Genomic DNA, 20,884 nt, shown 5'->3' with positions numbered 1-20,884 from the left:
GACCTATACAATGATATGTCTCATAGGGAGAACTTAATAATATAAAAATACTATAAGTCCAGTATAATGTAAATTTCTGGAAGGCAAATATTGTCTTATTTTTTGGTGTTTTTTTTTCTTTGTAAACTTGTCCACATTCATTATGTCCACTTCCTCTTCTCACATTCTTTCTCAAACATTTGCAATAATTATCCACATTATCTATCTTCTACCCTCCTAAATCACTCCTTTTCTGAACTTTTTTATTTCTCTCAAGGGATTAACATCCTTCCAGTCTCCCAGGTTCACAACCCAGGCAATATCTTTGACTCCTCATTTCACAGATCCAATGTGACACTTTATTTTTCTTTTGAAGCATTATGGGGTTTCTCACTGTTGTTCTGGGATCTCCATGGAATCAAATAAGTCTTTCTTTCACTGGAGGCATTTAGTTCATCTTTTTTCATAGTGTAATACTTATAGTTCATACTCTTAGCCCATTATATTAACTGACTTCAGACACTAGGCATGCTTCACCTTAATATCACATCAAGTCTTCTAGCCATCCAGCTGTCTATTCCAGGCCATCTTTTTTTTAAAGCCCTTACCTTATCTTAGAATCAATACTATGTATTGGTTCCAAGACAGAATAGCAGTAAGGGCTAGGCAATGAGGGTTAAGTGACTTGCGCAGGGTCACACAGCTAAGAAGTGTCTGAGCTCAGATTTGAACCTAGGACCTTCCATCTCTAGGTCTAGGTCTTGATCCACTGAGCTGCCCCCTACTCCAGGCCATTTTATCATCTCCTTACCACATGCATAATTATTCACTTCCCACCCCAATCCCTTTCCACTTCTTTTCCTGACTACCTCTTACCTATATGTGTTGTCTTCCCTTTGAAGAATCTAAGTTCCTTGAGGACAGGAACTATCATCTTTTTTATATTTATACACAGTCCTAAACACAATGTGAGACAGAGGGTAAGCTCTTCATAAATGCTTTTTTCCTTCCTTTCTTCATTCATTCATTCCTTTATTCATGGCTATTCTACCTTATTCCACTTTTCAGTTATGTTCACCTTGGCATGCTTCCTGACTTCTCTTATTTTGACCAATTACCTTATTGCCTCTTGAGGAGACCAGACCCTCTTGACTCTTCATTGATGTCATAAAGTCATATTTGGCTTATGGAGAGTTCTTAGTTCTACAGATGATGTAGTGCCTGCCAAATTGTAGGAAGGCAATAAATAAATAATAAATAACAAATAAATAAATAAATAAATAAGATATGGTATGACATATTTTAAATGATATTTTATGACACATATGACATTGGATAAATATCATCTAAAAGTGTCATGTAAGAAGTCAAAAGCTTACAAGCTTATTAAGGACATATATTAATTTCAGAGACAGAAGAGAAGTACAGAAATTGTACTCATTAGAAGAATTGACATTGTAGAAATATAACACTATGAAATGTATAATGTCTAAACATAATGTTCCCCAGAATGTAAATATCCCAGAGATAGTGGTTATGAATATATCATGTATTCTTGTGTATTATAATTATTTAGTCCATCCTACTTTAAGAAAGTTTTAATTATTAAGAAACTCCCCTGTTTTCCCCCAATGCATTAAAATTAAAGTAACCTCTTTGTTAATCACTTATGATACCAGGTTCTATGCTAAGGGCTGGAGATATAAAAAGAAAGGCAAAAATAAACCAAATCTTTGTCTTCTGCTCTCAAGGAACTTCTAATTCAAGCTCACAGTCACTTTCTATTGCTTTACCCTCTAGGTTTGAACCCCTTCAAACCCTCCCCTTTATTCCTATCTGAGGTATCATTTATATAGGAAGAGATATGTTGGTTTAGCAAAGGATTCTCAACTTTTCTTGTGGCATGGACCCCTTTGACAGTTTAATGAAGCTTTTGGACCCCCTTTCTAGTGAGTCAATAAACTTACTAAGCATTTGCAATGTGTCCTCTGCTAGGAGCTGAGAATAGAAAGACTTAAAAAGGATACAGAAAAAGGGTTCACACAGCTAGCAAGTTTCTGAGGCCACATTGAGTCTTCCTGACTGCGGACCCAGCACTCTATCCCCTGGACCACCTACCAGCCCAAGTAAAATATAAACTTCACATAGTTTCTTCAAGATGACTGTGACATCCTTGTTTCTCATGTGGTGGATGATAGGCTTTAGCATGGGAGTAACAATACAGAAGAGGACAGAGACTAAGATGTCCATATCCAGGGAGTAGCCTGAGCTGGGCTGGTCATAGTTGAAGTTGGCAGTTCCAAAGAAGATGACCACCACAGTGAAGTGAGAGGCACAGGTGGAGAAGGCTTTGTATCTCCCTTGAGCAGACTGAATCTTCAAGATGGCAGAGTTAATGAGCATATAGGACACAACAGTGAACAAGCAGGGGCTCAGACCAATGGTGGCACTGGCCACACAGAGTGCGAACTCATTGACTGAAGTGTCTGAGCAAGAGAGCTTCAAGATTAGAGGGATGTCACAGAGAAAATGGCTAATCTGGTTCAGACCACACAAAGTGAGAGTTGTTGTGAGCCCTGTATGCATCACTGAATTCTCTAAACCACACACCCAGGACCCAGCTGTTGAGTAAGTACAGACCCCCTTGCTTATGAGAACTGGATAGCACAACAGATGGTAAATGACCATAAATATATCATGAGTCATATCCTGCAAAAGGAACAAGGAAGAAGAGCTGGGACAGTTGGAAATCTTCCTAAGCAATGGTCTTCTTCTCTCTGAAGTTCACCAGTATGATGGGACAGTGTTGGAGGTAGAGCAGAAAAAAAGTCAGTGAATATCAATGAATCAGTCCAGTAGCAGAGAACTCCAAATTGATGAGTTTAAAAAATGACAAGTAGCAGAGGAAATAATATATAGGGAAGTGAAGAACACAATTGATTCTGATTGCTGTTAATATGAGAAGATTATCCAAAAGTGTTACCGGGCATACAAGTAAAAACATCAGGAAGAACAATCCCTGTAGTTTGGAGTGCCTGGAAAACCCCAGGATATCAGATTCAGTGACAACTGTTTGGTTTCTTCATTCTTTAATGTCCTTCATTCCTGCAGTGAAAATAAAAGATTTAATTATTTGAGTAAGGAAAGAGTTATTCCACCCTCTACCTCACCCCATCTTGACTATACTACTAGCTACTGATATACATGGGAACATGGATATCATGGATATCACTTACCCAGAACACTTAGAGAGAGTCACAGGAAGGACAAACATGGACAAACACATACTCATGTGAATACTAAAGGATAGCCACTCGAGGGAGAAATCTAGGCTTAATGGGAATCTTCAACTCTTGAATTTGGAATTCTCTGCTACTGGATTGCTTCAATGATATTCACTGACCCCTCTGCACAGAGTTCAGTGATGGTCTGACGAACTTTATTCAAAGCTGTGTGGGTGTGACATTCTTTTGGCCAGTCAATAAACATTTAAGTATCTACTATGTGCCAGGCACTGTGCTAACCAAAAGAGATGCTAATACAAAAAAAATATTAAGACAGCCTACTCATACTTCATTCTTGAGTCCTTCCTGGGACCCTAAGGTCACTAGCTAGTAAGCATTTGAGGTAGACTCAGGTCCACCTGACTCAAGGCTCAGCACTCTATCTACTGGCTACTTAGTTTCCTCAGGAAGACCACAACCTCCTCGAGTCCCAATGGATGGGGCCCCAATATGACATCAATGGTTGGCATTGGTTGACATTATGGGAGCATGTGGAAAAAAGCCAACACACAATCCACCTTTACATTATGATGTCCCTCACTAAATATCTTCTCAAAGCTAAACATTTTCAGTGTCTTCAATTAATTTTCAAAAGGGGAAGTGTGCCAAACACTAAGGGATGGGAAAGAAGGGGTAGCATTCCAAGAAGGAGTCACCAGAGCAGAAAGAAAAAGAAGTAAGAGTAGGAAAAAGAAGTAGGAGAAGAAGCAAAAAGAGGAATAAAGGAAGTGAATGCAAACTATTGCTCCCATGGCAAATTTTGCCTAGAATTGACCCTGTCTATTTGTACAAGATAAAACTGCAATGTGGCTCACTTTTTAACAAGTCTAACCATAAGTTTATTAGTCACTTTGGGAATCTTTGGGCTCATATTTTATATATTCTTTTTTTGAGGCACCTAGATGGTGCAATGGATAGAACACTGGACCTAATGGCAGTAAGACCTGAATTCAAATTGGGGCTCAGAAATTTTCTAGCTATGTGACCCTGGCCAGGTCCCTAAACCTCTGTCTAACTCAGTTTCTTCTACTGACCAATGAGAATAATAATATCACTTACTTGGCAGAGTCATGAGAATGCAATAAAAATTTGTGAAGCCCTTAGTAGGCTGGCACAAAGGAAGCCCTTAATAAAAACTATTTCCTTCTTTTTTCCAATGATGCTGCCATTATTTAAGACTTATAGGGAACTTGTCTTTGGGAATTGCCTTCTGGGTCTTCAAGATTGCTTTGAATCCTCCATGATATCAACATGCCTTTATTCTTTGAGGGTGGATTTAATATGGAAGAAGAGCCAGAGATCATTTCTAACCTGTAGGCGATTAAGTTCGGTTATTAAAAAATGAGCCTGATTTTCTTGTATAGGACATAAAGTGACCTTGAAGGGAAATAACAACATGTAGCTCTTTGAAACACAGGTTCAAGTATTGCTCAGTCCTACCTGACTGGGGATGTGGACATATTCATGTGCCCTTGTACTAGCCTAGTTGTCTTTGACTTTCTATGCCAATGATCCCCCTTCACTGGAGTGAAGAATGGAATTTATGATGGTGCTTCTTTGAATGATGTAATTCGATGTTAACATGTAGGAAAGAAACTGTCTCATAGCAAAGAAAATGTGTATTCTGAGCTAATGCAGCCCTGCTCACTGCATCATCTCATTCACATCATTGAAGGTAAAAGCATTGAGATGAACCCAAACTGAACAGATCTATCAGGACAGTTAGAGAGGGATGACTGACCTTTGTCCACTGTTCCAGGTGGATCATTCACAGTTGGAACCAGATTTGTCTTCATCCCACCTGGATCTGAACTAAGATCCAAAGGGATCAAGAGAAAGATGCTTCTGAGGGCGGGTTAACTCAGTATTGAAGCTGTGCTGTGATTCTAAAGGTGGTTCTCAAGCTTCTTTCAACCTGTGACCTCTTTGTTATATGAGAGATTATAAGAACATAGGAATGGCCATACTAATAGTCCATTTAACTCAAATCCTGTTGACAACAAGTGCCCTAAGAGGAGTTAGCATGACAGAGATGTTGTCCACTTTGATTTCAATTTAAGAGTTGGTCATTAGGTACGGCCCAGCTTCCTCTTGCTCTCCCAGAAAGGGGAAATAGTAGTCTTCATCATATCATGTTTGGAGATTGATTCAGGGCATTTCATTTTAAAAAGTCTCTCAGAAGCCTATATTTAGAGCCTAAAGGGAATTAGGCATCTGCCAGTTTAATTCTTCCATTTTATGGAGAAGTTAAATAATTTGCCCAAGGTTACACAGGCAGATAGCAGCAGGTCTGAACCAAAATCCTCTGAGCCCAAGGTCAGTCCCTTTTCTAATACTCCATATTGCTTCTGGAAGTCATGGCTTTAGAGCCATCATTCTCCTAGTTCTCCTAACTTCCTAATCACTCTTTATTGATCCTTTACAGATCTCTGAAGAAATGTACAAAACAAAGGTCTGTCCTTGTCCCACTAGTCTTCTCCTTCTATTCTCTCTCCCTTGAAAATCTCATTCAATCCTCTGACTTCAATTAAGCTTATGCTAGCAATTCTGAAACCTTTATCTGGAGTCCTGAGTCTACAGTGGTAAGTGTCTCCAAAGACATGAAAATGAGAACAATAAATTAGGAATACAAATATACTGGAAAGAAAGACATTCTGGAAAAAAGAGAAGCAAAATCCAATAATATTAAGAGATCTGTAGACATGTTATAGGATCTGTACACAAGCTAAAAATAATGATGTCAGTTATTTTTATTAGCACAGAAAAAACAAATGGATGAAGAATACCTATTGTCTGAATCATGATAGGAATCTGAATGGACATCCTATAGAGTTTTCCAACATTACATATATCTAGGATAGGAAATGCAGATGGACCATAAGCTGTGTATAAGTTGAGAAAGAAGAGTAGAGAGTGGGTTAGATTGCATTCAGGAAATTGTGTAGCACTTCTAATGACCTCCAGCTTCCCACAATAGCAAAGTGCCATCTTTTTAACAAAAGCATTTTATTGTGTTGCTGTTTGGCATTGAACACTGGATCACTACCACCCCCAAAAACCTCAAGATAAGTATTACCTAGAAGGTAATGGAGAGGTGCATGATAAACAGACTATATAGCACATTGCCAGTGAGGAACTCTGAAAAAGAATAGATGTGAATTATATCAACAAAGAATTTTTGACAGAAAGAAAAGATGGCCTGGGCACATGGGGAGAGTGAAAGAAAAAAGGTGGAAGTTAGAGTACCTTAATGGTGCCTGCTCTTAGATGTCAAGAGAAAAAGAGTACATCCTCCAGCACATTGGTTGAAACTTAGATGTTCAATATGACAGACAAGAGGAGTTCAGTATGGGCAAGCATGATTGATTTGCTATCTATTCCCCTGAAAGAAAGTCTTGACTCTATGGGATGATAAAGCCATTAGACTATGACATTCTTATCATTCTTTTTGCTGGCATCTATCAACTTTCAAGACTCTCAAGTTTCTCAGTGATTCTTCTCTTTCCTATTCTCCACTATCCATCTCAGAGACTTTTTGATGACTGCTCTAAGAACCCGACCCTTTCTTCAGTTTTAAATCTGTAGGGTCACAGGTAAGACTTCACCAACTCTGGAACTGTTCTATTATTATCATAGCTATCAGATTCTTTTAATTCTCCCTTTCTAACCACTCCTTCTGTATTCTTTATAGAACTCTGAAAATGAGTATTCCGAGAGGGTCTGCTCTCTGCCTACTTCTCTTCTCTCTCTCCCTTGTTGATATAATTCGATCCTATGCCTTCAACTTTATCTTTGCAAGTGACTCTGAAACCTTTATCTGTCTGTAGCTTTGACTTCCCATCTAAGCTCCAGACCAATTTCAAAAAATCCTTTCTTTAATAATTCTAGCCCATCTGGCTGTCATCTCATCATTCCTCTCTCCTTACTGCTAAATTTCTTGGAAAGGTTGTTTATGGTCATGTTCTTACCTCTACATTTCCCAAGACAATACTACATACACACACCAAATACAATATCTCCCAAATCAAGCGTACTTGTTTGCTTGCTCTCTCCTCCACCATTTGGGGGTGTGTGTGATATTTCTGTTTGTGGCACCACTATTCACTTGCGAATAATAATAGCTAACATTTATAGAGCCCTTATTATATGCCAGGCACTCTGCTAAGGACTTTAAAATGATTATTTCATTTGATCCCCCCAGCAACCTTGAGAAGAAAAAGCTGCACAGCTAGTAAAAGTCAGGCCAGATTTGAACTCAGGTCTTCGTGACTCTAGGTCTAGCACTCTATCCACTATACTACCTAGCTATTTTTATAGATTTTTAGGAAGAAGTGATAGTATCCAAGATGGCTTTTCAATTGATTATCCCTGAGATCGGAAATGAATGATCAGTGTTATCAAAAGTTATAGGATCTAATTTATAACTGTAAGTGAAATTAGAGGTCAACTAACCAAACCCTTTCATTTTCCAAACGAGGAAACTGAGATTGAGATTGAGTGACTTGCCCAAGATCACACAGATAATAAGTGGCCAGGCTCAGATTCAAACCCAGTTAGTTTGACTCCAACTCAGAGGAATATATTATGAAATAGATGTTTTAGGGTAAATGGAATTAGGATGGTGAAATGGGAAGAGCATTGACTTGGGAGACAGAAGACTGAGATTCTAGTCCAAGGCCTTCCACTTAATAATCAAATCAAGTCATCTTTAAATGAGTTTCCTTACATATAAAATATAATAGAGGTTGAACAAGGTTTTTTCCAATTCAAGTATTTCTATGATTCTTTGAGGTTCTTTTTTTTAAGAGGCACGTCCTCTAAATCTAAAGAATTTTTGTGTTGTCTAGAAAAAGTAAATTTCCTCTGGGCTAAGAGGTGTCTCTTGCTAAGGTCTTGGGGTTTGATCTTGGCAGGAAGACTTGAGGAAATAAATAGACACAATAGGCATGTTCACCAACAAACGTGGTGCCGAAGCTTCTAGCTCAATGGAAAGACTGGCTCGAGGGCTAGATAAATGGGAAGGGCAGCCAGTAGTAGGAATTAGTGAATCTTTTTAATGCCTCTGACCATTCTTCCTGCTGTTCCCACTGCTTCCACTGGTCCTTCTTATCAGCTGCCTGACTGCATTTCTGTAGAAACCTCAAAACAGATCTTCCTTCCTCTTTTCTCTGCTCCCTCCCAAGTAGCCTTCATGCTTTCTCAATACTTATGCATTGATCTGGTTTGAAGTCTTTATTTGGCTCTGCCATCTGCAATGGCTCCCTAGTCTCTACAGAGTAAAACTAGAAAATTTGCCTGACATTCAAGGCATTTGACAAATTGGAAATCCTCTGTTCATTCTTTTTTCAGGCACATGAACTACTCACATGCCCAAATATGTGCTACACTTTCTCACATCCTTGGCTTTCTTCACATTTTTACCTATGCTACAAATATTCTTTTTGCCTACTCAATTTCTTCTTGTGCTTTAAAGCCCAGCTAAAATGCCACCTTCTCTATGAAGCCACCCTGACCCCCAAGTTGGTACTGATTTACTCCTCTGGAGCTCATTGAACTCTTCGTTTTGTGCTTTTTTTTGAATGTTAAAAAAATTTTATTTTTTCATGAAAATAATTTTGCTGCCAAAAACCCATGATATCAAATGAATACTGTCATTTTCATTATGAAAATTCTAATTCTTAAAAAAAGAAAAATCTAGTTCTTGAAAGAGCTGCCCACAAGTGGTCTCACAATACATAGCAGCACTTTATCTGGAAACAACTTATCATACCAGAGGTCATGGGTTTCCTCCTTCTAGTTGTTATATTCTTGGAGAATCTGCAACATGAAGACTTTGCCCAAGTTCTGTGCAGTGAACTCTTGGCCATTCTGGCAGTATGTGTTCATTTGGCCAGCAATAAGCAGTGAATCCATCCTAGCAGGTGGCTAGGAGTTTTGAAGAGTTTGGACATGTCCTTTTCAGGGAAAGGCAGTTCTCCTCTACTCTGGCAGTGTAGATTCTCCTGCTGACACTGGCATCAATATTGATATTTCTGCTGTTGCTTCTTACTGGTGTTCCTCATACAGAGGTTGTATTTAATTATAACCTGGTTCATTTCATCCATTCTGTCCATCAGCAATTGCAGGCTCTTCCCCAGATGATCACTGTCAGCTAGACTGAGCAATTCATGTTTCTTTGCCACAGCTAATTTCTTTTTTAGTATATTGATTAGTACATTGATCAAATGGGAATTTAATTATAATCGGCACTTCTTCAAACATGTGCTCAGAGGTGATATTTGCCTTTTTCAGTGCTTCAGGAGAAAAATCTTTCTCTTTACTAATTTCTATCAGCTTAGGAGTCAGCCCATATGCCATCAATGATAGAGTTTCTTGAGCAGTTTTTATGGGATCATAAATGAGAACTACAGACTCTTCAATTGCATGTTGGTAACTGGATTGAGAGTCCAGGAGAGCATGGGTGACAAAAGAGCCATAGTATGTAGATTGGCAGCCACCAGCATGAAGATGATCAATATTAAATGACCAAGACTGAGCATCATTTCCATTTGATAAAAGACTTCACCGAAATCAGCATCATTTTCTGTATGCTGGGGGAAAAGAAAACAATTGGATTTTCAGGTGTGTCTTTAGCCATAAGATCCAAAATACTCCCTGGACAACTCCATACCCTTGTCCTTCTTCTTGGTAATGTTTAGTTATTTTAAAAACTATGAGGCCATTAGTCTATGGTCATTTCTTTACCAAACCTCTGGAGGCTCCTTTGCCTTTTCTTTTTCTGGATGCTGCACCAGTTGTAGAAGTCAAAGTGATGAAGACAGACCTGGTACCTTCTGTACAGGACTCCTTCTAAGTGGAAGAACTGGAAGATTGTTTTGTTCTTTTTACATTTATTATCTGGTACTCTTTCTATTTTTAAAAATCCTTACCTTCTGTTTTAGAATCAATACTGTATCTTGCTTCCAAGACAGAAGAGTGGCAAGGGGTAGACAATGGGGCTTAAGTGACTTGCCCAAGGTCACACAACTAGGAAGTGACTGAAATCAGATTTGAACCCAGGACCTCCCATCTCTAGGCTTAGCTCTCAATCCACTGAGTTGCCTCCTTGTAACTATATATTAAGTCACCTCTTGATGACTCCCATCTCTTTACTAGATTATAAACCCCAAGGAGGAAGGACAAGTGTCTTCCCTGAGCTTTGTACTTCCTTGTCTGGCCTCACCTAATATAATGCTTTGCATACAGTAGTAAGTCCTTATAAATATTTGTTAAGTTGAATTGAAACACATGCTACCCTCAGCCACTGGAGCACAAAACCACTCCACCTATAGAGACAAAAAAAAATTCTTCTTTCTCCATGTCAGCATATGGAAGATACTTCTCTCAGGGCAACCTGTGACATGAAATTTAGAAAAATGGGCTCATTGTGTGACTCTGTAGCACCAACATAGAGCAAATGCCTTTTTAAAGCAAGATACACAGAGATTGAGGCTGGATGTAACTCATGTTGCCAGAATACCCAGAAAAGACGGCAGAACCATTTGTTCAGCTGACATCTTACCAAATGCTGAGGATGGCTGAGTTTGTATTTTGCTGAACTGATTGATTCCCCCCATTCCACCCCATTCCATTAAATGGACCAGATGTTTTTATCTTATATAGACTTTGCAGAAAATAAATGTGATTGCTCTTATTACTTCTGGGTTTCACTTTGTGGTGAGAATATTCTTTTGCCCACATATGTCCTCTGATGACGAATTAAATCAGTTTAGGAAACCTGGGAAAAGCTAGGGAGTTTCATATTAGTCAAACAAATATGATTTACCTCTTTCTTTGGAATTTTCTCCTTTAAAAACACACATATGCCATTTGATTGGGGAATGGCTAAACAAATTATGTTATCTGTTGGTGATGGATTACTATTGTGCTAAAAGGAATAATGAACTGGAGGAATTCCATGTGAACTGGAATAACCTCCAGGAATTGCTGCAGAGTAAAAGGAGCAGAACCAGGAGAACACTGTACACAGAGGCTGATACATTATGGTACAATTGAATATAATAGACATTTCTACCAGCAGCAATGCAATGACCCAGGACAATTCTGAGGGACTTAGGAGAAAGAACACTATCCACATCCATAGAAAGAACTGTGGGAGTAGAAACACAGAAGAGAAACAACTGCTTGATCACATGATTCAATAGGGATATGATTGGGGATGTAGATTCTAGATTAGTGATTCCCAAAGTGGGTGCCACCACCCCTTGGTGGGTGCTGCAACGATCCAGGGGGTTGGTGATGGCCACAGCTGTGTTTATCTTTCCTATCAATTGCTACTAAAATTAAAAAAAATTAATTTCCAGGGGCACTAAGTAATATTTTTTCTGGAAAGAGGGCAGTAGGCCAAAAAAGTTTGGGAACCACTGCTCTAGAGATGATCACTCTAGTACAAATATTAATAATATGGAAATAGGTCTTGATCAATGACACATGTAAAACCCAATGGAATTGCTTGTTGTCTATGGGAGGGGGATGGGAAAGAACATGATTCATGTAACCATGGAAAACTACTCTAAATTAAATAAATAAATAAATTTAAGCACACACACACATACACACAAAGAAAGTAGGTGAATGAAACAGTATAAAACACAAAAGAGTGCTTGTAGCTAATGAGAAGAAAATGGATTTTCATGAGTAAAGAACTGAATTAGTCCAGTTTTAGTCTTGAGAACAGAGATGGAATCAGCCTCTGGCAGCTTACTACTGACTCCATGCCTAGAATGAAATAATTTGTGTTTTCTGGGTACAGCACAGGATTCCTTTGCTGACTACTCTCCCTTCTTGCCTCTCCTCAGGGGTTACACCTATGTGAGGTGAAGGACACCAGCTTAAAGATTTCCAAGTTATAAATAACTTTATTTCCTATTAGCCTGGCCAATCCCTAGATGTCAGAGCAGGATTTATTCCCTGAAGTTATTCTCTTGAGTCTCTGAACTAGCTCATCCTTAGTGCCTCAAGAAATGAGGCTTTGTTTTCCCCTAAGGTCATAGGGGAACATATAGAACATTTCAGTGGCAAAGAGACCCTGAAAATCATCTCTTTGAAACCCTTCCAGTCCTACTTCCTTGCCAGTACTTCTGAGTTTTACTTACTATGTAATTCTGGGGCTTTAACACTTTTGATTTATTGTTAGATTTATTTTTTAATTTTTATTATAAGATTTATTATTTTTAATATTAGATTATATTAAGTGCCTACTGTCTATATCCCACAAGACTAGACACTAACAGAGGTTACTGCCTTTATGGAACCTTACAATCTAGTCTGTCTGTTGTGGAGGGCTTGAGGTGAACCCTCTGGGTTCAGGATAGATACCCTTTGCAAGAAGGCAAGACTCCATAACTTAACATAGAAATAAAAAGAGAAATTCATTAATTTAGAAGTCATGTTGAATTTGGCTGGGAGGACAATGTGCAGGGATTGACACTGTCTCCTATTGGAGATGTGTTCTGGCCTTTTTATAGTCTTACAATATTAAGGGTCTACATGACAGAGGATGAGGTAATGGAAAGAGGTTGGGCAGGAGTTGGGGATGTCCTAGATATAACATGATGGTATCAGTGTCTGTCTTTGAATCTAGGGGATATACCAGTTTCAACAAAAGGGGAAGAGAAGGAGGGGTTGAAGCCTCAGGTGGGGAATAAGCTAAGTGTCTGGCTTTAGCTGGACTATGGCTACCCCAGAGCTTTGTAGCTGGGAGGGTCTTTAGACTTTCCAGAACTTTACTCAATGGAGACTCTTGGCTATCCTCATTCTGTCCTCATAACTGATGAAGAGTTAAACATACCTGAAATGATTGACCAACAACAAAATTGAAATAAGCAAAGAGATGGAAAAAAAGACAATCCAGCCTTGGGGGGGGGCGTTTAGGGGGGGGACAATATAAGCAAAGTCTGAGTGGCAGGGAATAGCCAGGACATTCAGAATAGACTCATCAATAGAAACGACAATAATAGCTAGTATTTATATAGCTCTTTTAAGGTTTGCAAAGTGGTTTACAAATATGATCTCATATTCCCCTCGGAATAAACCTGAAAGTTGGTGTTTTACTATCTCCCTTTTATAGAAGAAGAGATTGAAGCAGACAAATGTTAAATGACTTGCCTGGCTTTATACCTTATTGGAAAGGCTGTGGAATCTTATCTGCAAAGAGAAAGCTAGAAAATGTGAAGCTATTCTAAAGGTTTGTAGATTCTTTGTATTAAGATTTTTCTACAGCAATTTTAGAGAAAGATGTTGCCAATACCTGCACCAGGAAAGCAGATCTGCCAGAGAAAACGCTGTAAGAACCATCATGATTCCAGACAGCCTAAAAAGATGACAGCAATAGAAAATGCCCCCAGAAATCAGATGCCACATCATGAGTAAGCCCTTGGATATAATGAACTGAACTGTCAGGGTTGGGCCACCCATCTCCTTCAGTTCTCCGTATGTGATAATATTTTATTTTGATTGTAAAACTCTTTGCCAACAAAAAGGGAAAGCCCCCTTCTGGCTCCTTGTCAATGTTTCTAGCATTCATTTTTAATATGTTAAAGAAGCACCTAAATATAGTTAGACCATGAACAAAATGTATAATACATTTGAGCTTTTATGAATCCTGGTGAGACAATCCTGAAATGTATAGATATCATTCATTGGGGTGGGGAGACTAATATATCTCCCAATGTATCAGAGGGAGGAATGTGAAAAGTTAATATTAATCTGAACCCCTTTTTGACCCCCAAAACAACCTTTTGATATTAAAGCAAAAACACCTTAGGCTTGACTCTGGACTTACCTTTCTGAGGCCATTGGTGGAATCTTTTCTCCTTTTGTCTGCCATTTTAGAAGGTGCTACACATTCGCTATGCAGCCATTCTGAACATCTCATGGTTACTCCTGGCATCTGGAAGATCCAATTTGCCTGAATGGTGGTCTGAGTCCAATAATCAGAGAGGCTCCATTTCTTCACTGTAAGAAGATATAGATGAAACATTCAGAGACATATAAAGCCCCTTTTGAGGCTAGCAGACTATTTAAGGCTATGTGATTTTTCAAGGACAATTTGTCATAAGGCCAGGAAGTCTAAGGTGATGTCATGGAACTCTGTGTTGGGTTCATTGATGGATTTTTAAAAGTCTTTTCTTGGGATGTTATCTGCAAGGTCTTTGTGGCACTATCTGGGCAAAATTAGTTTACAGGTCTTCTTGGAAATGATATAATATGAGTGAGGAGACATACAGAGGCAGAGGCAAAAACAGAGAGAGAGAGAGAAACAGAGACAGAGAGACAGAGAGAGAGACAGAGAGAGACAAACAGAGAGACGGAGAGACAGAGAGACAGAGAGAGAGATATTTACTGAGGCTCTGAATTGTGGCTGAGATTTGTTTCTCATTCTTTATTTGCTAGGGAATTCAGAGAATGTCTTGTCCTACCTTAGAGCATCTCTCAATTTAGGCAGATGGAAGCTTGAGATTAAAAACCTTAAAGGGCTATATAAATACTAGTTATCATCATTGAAAATATCATCATTGAAAATAATTGATGTCAATATTGATAATGATCATAATTATTATTATTAGTCTATATTAGGACCAAGTCTAGTGATGAGTTCATTCCCTGAGCCCTTTATTGCACTCCCCTATTCTCATAACACTTCTTTTGAGTTCAATCACTATTTAAAGGAGTATGTCAGTAAATAATAGCAAATGGACTCTTCAAGGTAAAAAAAGATATGCCCGCATCCTTTAAAGTTTAATCTTACTTGTTTTAACTTTTGACAGCATGGGAAATATATAAAACAGTTTGACATTACTAATGATTCAAACAATGTTAGTTGTCACCAAATTGACTTACAGTGGTATAAATTTTAGAAATAAATGCTATTTTTCTTTGTAGTTTTAGGCTGAATTCATTAAGAAACCAAGTCTACAACAAAAGCTAATTTGCTAAACAATTCAGTGTCTGACAATTGTGGTTGAGGATGGTTCTCATTCAGAAAAATTTCATTCTTAGATGTGAGCTTAAAAAAGCATATTAAAACCCTTTTCCCCTCCTTCTTAATTTGACATGTTTGGTAGGCACTAGTAACAATTTTGAAAAATTAAGGGTCCTGATATGGTGATTGGAATGCTGTGAAGTTTTAACTGCATCACTGACCTGTAGTGCAGTGAGCAGCAGTTTGAGACCAAGAGAGGGCCACATAAGGTCTTTGGTGCAACTACCTAACTGCCATTTTAGCACATATGCAATTCTAGACAATATACCAAATGAATGAGCTTACCTGTGTTCCAATAGAACTTTATTTCTGGACACTGAAATGTGAATTTTGTATAATCTTCATGTATTATGAAATAGTCTTTTAAAATTTTTTTCCAATTATTTAAAAATATGAAACCATTCTTAGCTCTTGGTTCATTAAAACAAACGATCAAACAAATAAACAATGGGAATGGGCTTGGGATTCAGTTTCCCAGGCCTGGTTGAGATAATCAACAACAACAAAAAAAGAAATCCTATCCTAATTTGGAGCCAATGATTTCTGAGACTTAAATACTCACACTGAAAATTGAAAACTTGGTTTTTATAAGCCACTTAGAGCTGGCTCCACAACACCACTGTGTGTATACAAATGCATGTGTAGTCCCTGATTCTATGTCTCCAATCAATAGAGCTTCTAAAGTACCAAATTTGATCTCCCTTGTTTTGTCCCGTTTCTTTGACAAGTGTATTTAGATCTCCCCATGTTTTCCTTTCCTCTTGTTTATTTATTGACTTAATTTAATTTTTTTGGTGAAGTCTTTTGCTGTACGCCACCCTAGAAGTATTATTATTATTTTTTTAAACCCTTACCTTCCGTCTTGTAGTCAATACTGTGTTTTGGCTCCCAGGCAGAAGAGTGGTAAGGGTAGGCAATGAGGGTCAAGTGACTTGCCCAGGGTCACACAGCTGGGAAGTGTCTGAGGTCAGATTTGAACCTAGGACCTCCTGTCTCTAGGCCTGGATCTCAAACCATTGAGCTACCCAGCTGCCGCACCCCAGAAGTATTATTAATTCATGAGAGAGGCAATGAAGTATGGTAAAAGTCATGCCAGTCCAACCCAGCCAAAACCCATTACCATGAACTGGTCCTCTCTCCTTGGGCCAGTAAGTATATCTAGTTCTGAATTTATGTCTCCTTTCTGCCCTGAGTGTTAGTTTCTATCTTTTTATCCTCAATCTAGGGGTGGGATAAAATCCTGGCAAGCATAATCCTTGCTCAGAGAAGGTGGTCTCCTATTTTACCCATTCCTCCCAGATGAAACCTATCTATAAAAGACCCTTTCTCACCACATTTCCCACACATTTCAGTGTCTCCTCTCCATTACTCTGATTCTATCTAGTCATCCATAGTTCCACATATTTATTGAGAAACTAAGAAATTGCTGTTCCTTTTCTACTCATCTCTAGACTGAGTAGAAGTGCATTTCTATTTCTCCTTTCTCATTTTCCTCCCTCACTCTGCCAAAGTGATTTATTGTTAAAAAAAAAAAAAAAGCAGGTTCACTTATAGTAACATATAGGAAACATTTCATTGCTTAGTCTTTTCTTGATAATTATTTGTTTATATTTTTTATATTTATCGTGTTTAGGGTGGTTGCAAGTCAACTATTTTGTTCACTTCCATTTTTTATGGTTTGGCATTAATGCTTTAAAGGCATTGTTTTGTTGTTCAGGGTCTTTTTTTTAAATTGATGATTATAGCTGTTTTGTAGGGTATGTAATTATGAGTTGTATCTTGGATTCTTAGCTTTTTGAAATATCTTATTCCAATATATTTTTTGTTTTCTCATAGCTATGAAATATTCCTGGACTATGTGATTTGATGTTTCATCAAAAGACCTTTACTCAATGTACTTGCAAAATGTGATGTTTGACATTGAAATACTGAAATCAAACTACTATATGCCTTGTGGTTTCAAGTGTGGTGTTTTTATCTGATGATAATCAATGGATCCAATCAAAAAGTGTTTTGTAATATGTACTCAAAAGTTCTAGATAGTTTTCTTAACATTATTTCCTTCAATACAGTAATATTCTGGTTTTAAAATTTTTTAGTCTTTTCAATTTTATAATATATATCTCTGCATTGTCGCTTTAAAAGGTCAGTCACTTTGACTTATATAGATTCCTATATTATTTCAAAATTTCTTTCTTCTGACTGTCTTTTTTTATAAAAACCCTTACCTTCTGTCATAGAATCAGTACTGTATATCGGTTCTAAGGCAGAAGAGTGGTAAAGGCTAAGCAATGGGGTTAATTGACTTGCCCAGGGTCACACAGCTAAGAAGTGTCTGAGGCCAAATTTGAATCTAGGACCTCCCATGGCTCTCAGTCCCTTGAGCTACCTGGTTACCCCCTCTTCTAACTGTTTTTCCTTCCTGTTTGTTTGGTTTTTTTTAACTAGTTTCAAATCTGCCAATTGCCTTTGAAGAACTCTCTCTTGCCCTCTGAATTTCCATAAAATGTTTTAAGTGAACTATTCTTGTCTTTGTGATTTTTGAAAGCTCTTACTTCTTACCTAATTCCCATCCAAAATACCTTCTTTTAGACTTACTATTTTTCTTTTGAACCCTTATGGTGATTTTTCACTGTTCTGGGATCTCTATGGAATCAAATAATTCTCTCTTCCATTGGAGGCATTTGGTTAATTTTCTTCCATAGTATAATATTTTAGCCCTCTTAGACCATTATATCTACTGACCTTAGATAGCAGATGTGGTTCACCTCGATATCTCACCCAATCATTTAGCCATTTAGCTATCTACTCTAGGCAATCATCATCTTCCTGCCACAAGCACAATTACTCATGTCCCATCCCATCCCTTTCTCCCTCTCTTTTTGTGACTACCATTTGCCTATATATGTTGTCTTCTCTTCGAAGAATGTAAGCTCCTTGAACACAGGAACTATCACTCTTTTTATATTTGTATGCAGGACTAAATACTAAATTCTCAGGACCAAGTCTTTGCTGAATTCTTTTTCATTCATTCCTTCATTCACACCTTTGATGCTTTATTCAGCCTATTCAATCATGTTCACCTGGACACTCTTCCTGGCTTCTCCTCTTCTGACCAGTTATCTTATTCCCACTCTTGACCCATCATTAGTACTCTACGGTTATAAATAAATATATGACTTATGGAGAGTCCTTAGTTCTACAGATGATAAAGTATCTGCCAAATGGTGGGAATGCAATTGTATAGCATATTTTAAATTATATTTTATTGGACATATACTAGGAGAAAAAATCATCTGAAAGTGTCACATAAGTCAAAAGCTTGTAAGCTTATTAGCAAATTATGTTAATTTCAGATACGAAAGAGAAATACAGAAATGGTACTCATTAGAAGACTTGACATCAGAGAAATATAACAGTATGAAATATATGCTGTTTTAGACATAGGTTCCCCCAAATGCCAGTATCACAGGACAGTGTGTTAGACTTCTACCAGCACCCACTTAGAAAGGATCTTACCTCCTCAACTTTGGTACTTTTAAAAAATGAATTTAACACATTTTATTGTGTATTATAATTATTTATCCTATTTAATTTTTAGAAAGTTCTCATTATTAAGAAGCTTTCTTGCTTTCCCCGACACATCAAAATTAAAGTTACCTCTTCATTAATCCCTATGTGCCAGGCACTATGCTAAGGACTGAAGACAGAAAAAAAAGGTAAAAATTAAAAAAAAAATCCCAGTCTTTGCTCTCAAGGAACTTCTAATTAAAGGTCACAATCAGGCACTTTTCATTTAATTTCTAGTTTTCTGCCCCTTCAGACCAATTTTATTTTATTTATTTTATTTTTATTTTAAATTTATTTTTATTTTATTGATTAATTATGAAAAATTTTCCATGGTTACATGATTCATATTCTTTCCTTTTCCTCCTCCCACTCCTCTCCCATAGCCAACATGCAATTCCACTGGATTTTACATGTGTCATTGACCAAGACCTATTTCCATATTATTGATATTTGCACTAGGGTAATTGTTTAGAGCCTTGATACCAATTTTAGATGGCCTTCTTAAGGAATTTAGTCACAAAATGGGAAAAGGATAGGAGGTGATAGCTACCAAGTTATAGAGAATGTTGTACAGTTGGAAAATGGTCATGTTCAGAGCAATAAAGAAGCAACTAGATAGAGATTGAAGATAAAAATGAGAGAATGGAAATTTTAAAAAGGACAATTTTCTGGGGGAGAATAATGTTCTTAAATTCATGAAATACATAGAATTAAAAAGGATGCCAATTTTATTTAAAATATAGCTAATAAATATATTTTTAAACCACATTTGTGGATTCCAGGTTAAGAACTGATTTGAACACTGGAACCACTATGTAAAATATACCTTTCACATAGTTTCCTCAAGGAGACTTTGACTTCCTTGTTTCTCAGGCTGTAGATGAGAGGATTTAGCATAGGAGTAATAATACAGAAGAGGACAGAGACTAAGATGTCCATATCCAGAGAGTAGCCTGAGCTGGGCTGGTCATAGTTGAAGTTGGCAGTTCCAAAGAAGATGACCACCACAGTGAAGTGAGAGGCACAGGTGGAGAAGGCTTTGTATCTCCCTTGAGCGGACTGGATCTTCAGGATGGCAGAGATAATGAGCATATAGGACACAGCAGTGAACAGGCAGGGGCTCAGACCAATGGTGGCACTGGCCACATAGAGTGCAAACTCATTGACTGAAGTGTCTGAGCAAGAGAGCTTCAGGAGTAGGGGGATGTCACAGAGAAAATGGTTGATCTGGTTTGGACCACACAAAGTGAGAGTTGCTGTGAGCCCTGTATGTGTCATCGAATTCACTAAACCACACAACCATGCTCCAGCTGCTAAGCAGGTACAGACTCTCTTGCTCATGAGAACCAGGTAGCGTAATGGATGACAAATGGCTATAAATCTATCATAAGCCATCGCAGCCAACAGGACACCCTCAGAGCCTGCAAAAGTAACAAGGAAGAAGAGCTGGGACAGGCAACCTTCATAGGTAATGGTCTTCTTCTCTCTGAAGAAGTTCACCAGCATGATGGGGACAGTGGTGGAGGTGTAGCAGATGTCCAGGAAGGACAAGTTGCTGAGGAAATAATACATTGGAGTGTGAAGAGCAGGGTTGATTCTGATTGCTATTAATATGAGAAGGTTACCCAGAAGTGTTACCAGATATACAAGTAAAAATATCATGAAGAACAATGCCTGTAATTGGGGATGGTTGGAAAACCCCAGGAAGATGAATTCAGTGACAAGTGTTTGGTTTCCCCTTTCTTTCATGTCCTTCATAGCTGCAATGAAAATAGAAAATTTAAGTATTGGGACAAGGAGAGAGTTATCCCATCATCTACCTCATTTCCCTTTTACTACACCATTGGTTACTGGTATCCATGGTGTATTAATTAGAAATTTTGTGCCTTTAGAGACTCCATCTCCCAGAATTCTTTCCCTGTCCCAAAATTCCTTTTCCCTTTTCCTTTTCCTATGTCCTTATGTTGTTTGTTTATAAGTTTTATGACTCTTCTCTCTCTCTCTCTCT

General features: G+C 37.9%; 1 protein-coding gene and 2 pseudogenes across 1 annotated transcript; all 3 read right to left on the bottom strand.

Moving 5' to 3' along the window:
* Positions 1 to 1,851: 1,851 nt before the first annotated feature.
* LOC123246748 lies at positions 1,852 to 3,082 on the bottom strand (annotated as a pseudogene).
* Positions 3,083 to 9,056: 5,974 nt separating this feature from the next.
* On the bottom strand, positions 9,057 to 14,199 carry LOC123246747 (annotated as a pseudogene).
* A 5,460-nt stretch (positions 14,200 to 19,659) lies between these two features.
* LOC123244536 (olfactory receptor 5V1-like) lies at positions 19,660 to 20,634 on the bottom strand. The gene has a single exon (XM_044673048.1). It carries the CDS (start codon positions 20,632 to 20,634, stop codon positions 19,660 to 19,662), a length of 975 nt encoding a protein of 324 aa, XP_044528983.1.
* Positions 20,635 to 20,884: the final 250 nt, after the last annotated feature.

This window comes from Gracilinanus agilis, chromosome 4 (assembly GCF_016433145.1).
Source record: "Gracilinanus agilis isolate LMUSP501 chromosome 4, AgileGrace, whole genome shotgun sequence".
Classification (NCBI taxonomy): Eukaryota; Metazoa; Chordata; class Mammalia; order Didelphimorphia; family Didelphidae; genus Gracilinanus; species Gracilinanus agilis.
This window is presented reverse-complemented; position numbering and strand designations above follow the sequence as displayed.

Coding starts and splice junctions, on each gene's coding strand:
- LOC123244536 (XM_044673048.1), bottom strand. CDS start 20,634: ATGAAGGACATGAAAGAAAGGGGAAACCAAACACTTGTCACTGAATTC.